The sequence below is a fragment of the Aotus nancymaae genome, unplaced genomic scaffold (assembly GCF_030222135.1).
Source record: "Aotus nancymaae isolate 86718 unplaced genomic scaffold, 86718_ANA_hifiasm-v0.15.2.pri h1tg000029l, whole genome shotgun sequence".
In the NCBI taxonomy this organism is placed as follows: domain Eukaryota; kingdom Metazoa; phylum Chordata; class Mammalia; order Primates; family Aotidae; genus Aotus; species Aotus nancymaae.
This window is the reverse complement of record NW_026988442.1, coordinates 15224263-15231218: the sequence shown is the minus strand read 5'-3', so window position 1 is coordinate 15231218 and position 6956 is coordinate 15224263. Positions and strand designations below refer to the sequence as shown.

Sequence of the window (6956 nt, the reverse complement as noted above, 5' to 3'; positions counted from 1 at the left end):
TAATTCCAGCACTTTGGGAGGCCAAGGTGGGTGGACCACTTGAGGTCAGAGTTCGAGACCAGGCTGGCCAACATGGGTGAAACTCCGTCTCTACTAAAAATACAAAAATTAGATGGGCATGGTGGTGCACACCTGAAGGCTCAGCTGCTCTGGAGGCTGAGGCAGGAGAGTTGTTTGAACCCAGGAGGCAGAGGTTACAGTGAGACAAGATCACACCACTGTACTTCAGCCTGGGAGGCAGAGCAAGACTCCATTTCAAAAAAAAAAAAGAAAAAGAAAAAAAAGAAGGAAGCCTACTTGACTATTGCTCCTCCCCTGCCATCCTTCTCACAGCATGACAAGTGTTATTGTAATGAAATGTGCAGAGGGAGTAATTGGCTCTGTCTGGGGATCAGGAAAGTTTTCTCAAAGGAGGTGAATTTTCAGCTAAACTTCTCAGGATGTGGAGTGCTTCCTCCAGTTGTGGGAGAGAGAGAGGAGGATATTTCAGATGAAGCGAACAGCTTTCCCCACTGTGGTAAGTTGCTCAGGGGCTCTACGGCGCAGATTCCTAAGAGCAAGGGAGCTTCCATACTTCCATGAGGCACTTTAAGAAACCCATGAGTTCAGTTGTAATTCAGACCTTCCACAGCTACCAGAAAAGCCTTGTGTGGGAAATCGCTTTTCCAGCCTCCTGTAGGGGTCGCTACTGCCCCAGACTCAGCCAGTCTATTCTAAGAAAACTCTTGAGGACGTCTTTGCTGGGGAGGTGGTGGGGTGCACCCTGGACCTGCCACCATCCAAGGAGTGGCTCAAGGGTGGCAGTGCCCCCAAGCCTGAAGAATATGCACTCAGTCAATGGCATTTGGGAGTAGGGAGGGGGTGTAGTTGGCACTGATATTTTTCAGTCTCTGGGTCACCACGAGTTTATTAAAATAAAAGAAACTGTGGGTAAATGCTGCCATCTGTGCTGTCCCCACTACTAATACACACAAACAGGCACACACACCCACAGACACACACACACACACACACACACACACACACACACCCCAAGTCCCAGACTAGACGCAGGAGTTGAAACTGCTTTAAAAACCCTCTAAGGACTTAACTACAAACCCACACTCCCCATGCTTCTGGGGCTTAAGATCTTTGAGCTCATTCTTCAGCATCTCTCCTCGGGAAGGTGGGGTGGGCTGCTCCACGAGGTGGAGGTGAAGACCCCTGAGTCTGCTCCGTGGAGGGGGAGGCCCCCTAAGCCTAGAGTCCCACTGCGGGGCTCTGTGCCAAGAGCCCCCGTGAGCCATAGCCTCGAAAGGGCAGCGGTGATTTTTTTCACATAAATATATCGCACTTAAATGAGTTTAGACAGCATGACATCAGAGAGTAATTAAATTGGTTTGGGTTGGAATTCCGTTTCCAATTCCTGAGCTCAGGTTTGTAAAAGATTTTTCTGAGCACCTGCAGGCCTGTGTGTGTGTGTGTGTGTGTGTTTGTGTGTGTGTGAAGTATTTTCACTGGAAAGGATTCAAAACTAGGGGAAAAAAAAAAAACTGGAGCACACAGGCAGTATTACGCCATTCTTCCTTCTTGGAAAAATCCCTCAGCCTTATACAAGCCTCCTTCAAGCCCTCAGTCAGTTGTGCAGGAGAAAGGGGGCGGTCGGCTTTCTCCTTTCAAGAACGAGTTATTTTCAGCTGCTGACTGGAGACGGTGCACGTCTGGATAGAGAGCATTTCCACTATGGGACTGGATACAGACACACGCCCGGCAGACTTCAAGAGTCTCAGACTGAGGAGAAAGCCTTTCCTTCTGCTGCTACTGCTGCTGCCGCTGCTTTTGAAAGTCCACTCCTTTCATGGTTTTTCCTGCCAAACCAGAGGCACCTTCGCTGCTGCCGCTGTTCTCTTTGGTGTCATTCAGCGGCTGGCCAGAGGATGAGACTCCCCAAACTCCTCACTTTCTTGCTTTGGTACCTGGCTTGGCTGGACCTGGAATTCATCCGCACTGTGTTGGGTGCCCCTGACTTGGGCCAGAGACCCCAGGGGACCAGGCCCGGATTGGCCAAAGCAGAGGCCAAGGAGAGGCCCCCTCTGGTCCGGAACGTCTTCAGGCCAGGGGGTCACGGCTATGGTGGGGGGTCCACCAATGCCAATGCCAGGGCAAAGGGAGGCACCGGGCAGACAGGAGGCCTGACACAGCCCAAGAAGGATGACCCCAAAAAGCTGCCCCCCAGACTGGGTGGCCCTGAACCCAAGCCAGGACACCCTCCCCAAACAAGGCAGGCTACAGCACGGACTGTGACCCCAAAAGGACAGCTTCCCGGGGGCAAGCCACCCCCAAAGGCAGGATCTGTCCCCAGCTCCTTCCTGCTGAAGAAGGCCAGGGAGCCCGGGTCCCCTCGAGAGCCCAAGGAGCCGTTCCGCCCGCCCCCCGTCACACCCCACGAGTACATGCTCTCGCTGTACAGGACGCTGTCCGATGCTGACAGAAAGGGAGCCAACAGCAGCGTGAAGTTGGAGGCTGGCCTGGCCAACACCATCACCAGCTTTATTGACAAAGGGCAAGGTGAGGGGGCGGGGTGGCAGGGGCATGGCTCAGAGGGAGGGGCATCTGCATGAATGGAGGGGCTTTCAGAGCCCTGGCACAGCCCTGGTGGGAGACGCTGTGTGCATCTGACCCGGGGTGGGTGTCTGGGGACACTGACACATAGCGGATCCCAGGCTGCCTGCACATCAGCGCTGGAGGGCACCTAGGAATCACCAGGTCCGATGCCTGCAAGGTGCAGGGCGAGCAGTAAAGCCAGAGAGGAGACAAGACCTGCCAGTTGGTGGCAGGGTTGGAGACCAGATCCCAAGACTTGATTACCCAGCTGTGCATCTGTACCTGCTGGCTGACCCAACTTCCCAGGCTCCAGGGGTTTGTAGATGATCTCAGATGGCAGAGAAAGAAATGAATCTTGAGCTCCCCATGGTTCTGCAACTTTGCTCTCAGGCAAGGGGATAAAGGAGGCGAGATAGGTGCACACAGTAAACGGGGCATCTTGGAGTCATGGAATGACGTTCGGATACGTGGGGAGGGAGTAGCCTAGGGTCTGCCTCACAGTGTGACACTGGGAAAGCCCCTTCTCACTTGGGGTCTCCATTTTCCCATCTGTACACCTACATGGGGTTAGACAGGGTGGTTTCTGAGAGCCCTTCCAACACAAAAACTTTAGTTCCTGTCTTGAACATGCCTCGTTCTCCTCATTAACCTGGGAGAATACCTGCTCCCCTCTGTCTCTCTCTGCTCACGTAGTGTTACTGTCGCAACTTTTCCTCTCCACTTGCTGTGGTATCTAAGCAAGTCCCTCCCCCTCTCAGGGCCTCAGTTTCTTTCTAGTGTGAAGAGGGAGGTGGGCTGTTGGTCGCTTAAGATACATGCAGCTCATTTGCTCTGGTTCCGAGTCCTAGGCTGGCAGCGTGGGGGAGGGGTCAGAGGGTGGGAGAGACTCCTCATTAGAGCTGGCCTGGAGGGGGCTGCCAGGGGGCGGGGGAGGCATAGAGGCAGCAGGTCTGGCTGAGGTGGGGGAGGTGGCCTGGCTGCCTGCCCAGCCAGGGAAAGCTGTGACCCCTTGGGGGCTCATAAAATAAGTCCTTGTGCCCCCCAGCACTAAGGGAGCATGGAGAGGGGGAGATGGGGAGTTTAAAGGCCTAATTAGTCACCTTCTAGAGTACTATATGAAAGTTCCCCAATGCCAAATTGGTATTTAGGAAGGACAGCATGCTGATTCGGAGATACTGCTGAGCTTCTCACACACACACACATAGCCTTATGTTTATACTCGTGCTGAATCACACACGTACACACATACTGAATCACGTATGCATGTGCACACACACCTTCTTACATACACACACAAGATCGATCATACACATTATACATCTATGTGCCCTTCAAATAGTCACACAAGTCCAATCATGTATACTCTTTATACTCATACATGAACCCAATCTCACACACACATACAAACTGTCACACACTCACACACTCAGGAGGGTAAGACACATAGGCAACAAAATCCTTATACTGGGAAGCCAGGAAAACTGGGCTGTATGTCAGTGTGGACCAGCTTTATCATTAACTTGCTGTGTGTCCTTAGATAAGTCACTCCCTATCTCTGTGCCTCATCTGTAAAACGACACTAAGGTCTCCTGTAAGGGATGGTGGAAACAGCTGAGAATTGGGTATAAAAAACTCTAGGAGGTGGCTTACACCTGTAATCCCAGCACTTTGGGAGGCTGAGGCGGGCAGATCATCTGAGGTCAGGAGTTCAAGACCAGCCTGGCCAACATGGTGAAACGCCACCTCTGTTAAAAATACAAAGAATAGACCATCATCATGGCAGGCGCCTGTAATCCCAGTTACTTGGGAGGCTGAAACAGGAGACTCACTTGAACCAGAGGTTGCAGTGAGCCAAGATTGCGCCATTGCACTTCAACCTGAGCAACAGAGCAAGACTCTGTCTCAAAAAACAAAAAAGCTCTAGGCTAGAGTTCCAACTCTGTTTTTTCCTAGCTAGGTGACCTTGAGCAAGTCATCTAACTTTTCTGAACCTTGGGATTCTCCTTTGGAAAAATGTGTAATTTTTTTTGAGCCAGGGTCTCGCTCTGTTGCCCAGGCTGGAGTGCAGTAGCATGTTCACAGCTCACTGCAGCCTCAGCCTCCCTGGGCTCAGGCAATCCTCCCACCTCAGCCTCCTGAGTAGCTGGGACTACATGTGCACGCCACCATGCCCAGCTAATTTTTGTATTTTTTGTAGAGACATGGTGTCACCATGTTTTGCAGGCTGGTTTCGAACTCCTGAGCTCAAGCAGTCCACCCACCTCAATCTCCCAAAGTGCTGGGATTACAGATGTGAGCCACTGTGCCCAGTCAACGGGAGTAATTTGAATGCCCACTCCACCTATATCGGAAATGAGATACCACCTTAGCTTGTGGCTGGGAGAGAGAGAGGTAGAAGGCAGTTACAAGGCTGATAAATCTCTGATACACAGAGATCATGACACAAACACCAGAATCACTCCAATCATCCCCACCCACATCTGCAGATGAACACCCCTACTTGATTGACTGTGTAGGAAGTGCCCTCATTTTGAAAAAGGCTCTCAGTGGTTTGGTTCTTGGCTTCTGTCAGAATAGGGCAGAGGTGAGAGAAAGCTCTCTGGAGGGAGAGAGAGCTGGGGCCTTCCCCCACAGCCTCGAGGTGACTGGCTGGCTTCCTTGGTGAGATTGTAGGAAATGACTTCTGGGTGTTCTCTCTAGATGACCGAGGTCCCGTGGTCAGGAAGCAGAGGTACGTGTTTGACATTAGTGCCCTGGAGAAGGATGGGCTTCTGGGGGCCGAGCTGCGGATCTTGCGGAAGAAGCCCTCGGACACCGCCAAGCCAGCGGCCCCCGGAGGCGGGCGGGCTGCCCAGCTGAAGCTGTCCAGCTGCCCCAGCGGCCGGCAGCCGGCAGCCTTGCTGGATGTGCGCTCCGTGCCAGGTCTGGACGGATCTGGCTGGGAGGTGTTCGACATCTGGAAGCTCTTCCGAAACTTTAAGAACTCGGCCCAGCTGTGCCTGGAGCTGGAGGCCTGGGAACGGGGCCGGGCCGTGGACCTCCGTGGCCTGGGCTTCGATCGTGCCGCCCGGCAGGTCCACGAGAAGGCCCTGTTCCTGGTGTTTGGCCGCACCAAGAAACGGGACCTGTTCTTTAATGAGATTAAGGCCCGCTCCGGCCAGGATGATAAGACTGTGTACGAGTACCTGTTCAGCCAGCGGCGAAAACGGCGGGCCCCACTGGCCACTCGCCAGGGCAAGCGACCCAGCAAGAACCTCAAGGCTCGCTGCAGTCGGAAGGCCCTGCATGTCAACTTCAAGGACATGGGCTGGGACGACTGGATCATCGCACCCCTTGAGTACGAGGCCTTCCACTGCGAGGGGCTGTGCGAGTTCCCTCTGCGCTCCCACCTGGAGCCCACGAACCATGCAGTCATTCAGACTCTGATGAACTCCATGGACCCTGAGTCCACACCACCCACCTGCTGTGTGCCCACGCGGCTGAGTCCCATCAGCATCCTCTTCATTGACTCTGCCAACAACGTGGTGTATAAGCAGTATGAGGACATGGTCGTAGAGTCATGTGGCTGCAGGTAGCAGCACTGGCCCTCTGTCTTCCCGGGTGGCACATCCGGAGAGCCCCTTCCCGCACTCCTGGAATCACAGAGGGGTCAGGAAGCTGCAGCAGGAGCATCTCCACTGCTTGCGTGAAAGGGGATTCCAACAGGCTTGCTCGCTCTCTGAGTGTGACTTGGGCTAAAGGCCTCCTTTTATCCACAAGTTCCCCTGCCTGAGGATTGCTGCCTGTCTGCTGATGTGATCAGTGGCAGGCCCAGGCCCAGGGAGACAGACTCTGAATGGGACTGAGTCCCAGGAGACAGTGTTTTCGGATGAGACTCAGCCCACCACTTCTCCTCACCTGGGCCTCCTTGGCCTCTGGCCTCTCCTAAGCACCTCTCAGGAGAGCCACAGGTGCCACTGCCTCCTCAAATCACCTTTGTGCCTGGTGACTTCCTGTCCCTGCAACAGATGAGAAGCTCATTGGGCAAGGGTGGGAGAGAAGGGGAGAGGGCTTGGACAGGGTTGAGGAGTGTGAGGCTGTTAGACTGTTAGATTAAAATGTATATTGATGAGATAAAAAGCAAAACTGTGCCTAAAACTGTGGAAAATTTCTTGTTTACTCCAGGGGACCCAGTGGCCCCATGAAGAATTACTGACCCGGAGCGGGGAGTTGGGTTGCTTCACGTATAAACTCAGTTTTCAGAGCCCCATCCCCACCCCTGCTCCTGGAAACTGAAGCAGAATGGGACAGGGCTCACCTCTAACCCCATTCCTGTTCCTTCCAAAGGCCACTGGGTCTCGAGCTCTATTTGCTCCATTGGGGCCTGGCAACAG

General features: G+C 53.6%; 1 protein-coding gene across 1 annotated transcript; it reads left to right on the top strand.

Moving 5' to 3' along the window:
* The first annotated feature begins 1617 nt into the window (after nucleotides 1–1617).
* GDF5 (growth differentiation factor 5) lies at nucleotides 1618–6720 on the top strand. Its single transcript, XM_012454976.3, has 2 exons — nucleotides 1618–2547; nucleotides 5284–6720. The coding sequence occupies exons 1-2, from the start codon at nucleotides 1917–1919 to the stop codon at nucleotides 6156–6158; spliced, it is 1506 nt and encodes a 501-aa protein (XP_012310399.2). The 5' UTR covers nucleotides 1618–1916; the 3' UTR covers nucleotides 6159–6720.
* Nucleotides 6721–6956: the final 236 nt, after the last annotated feature.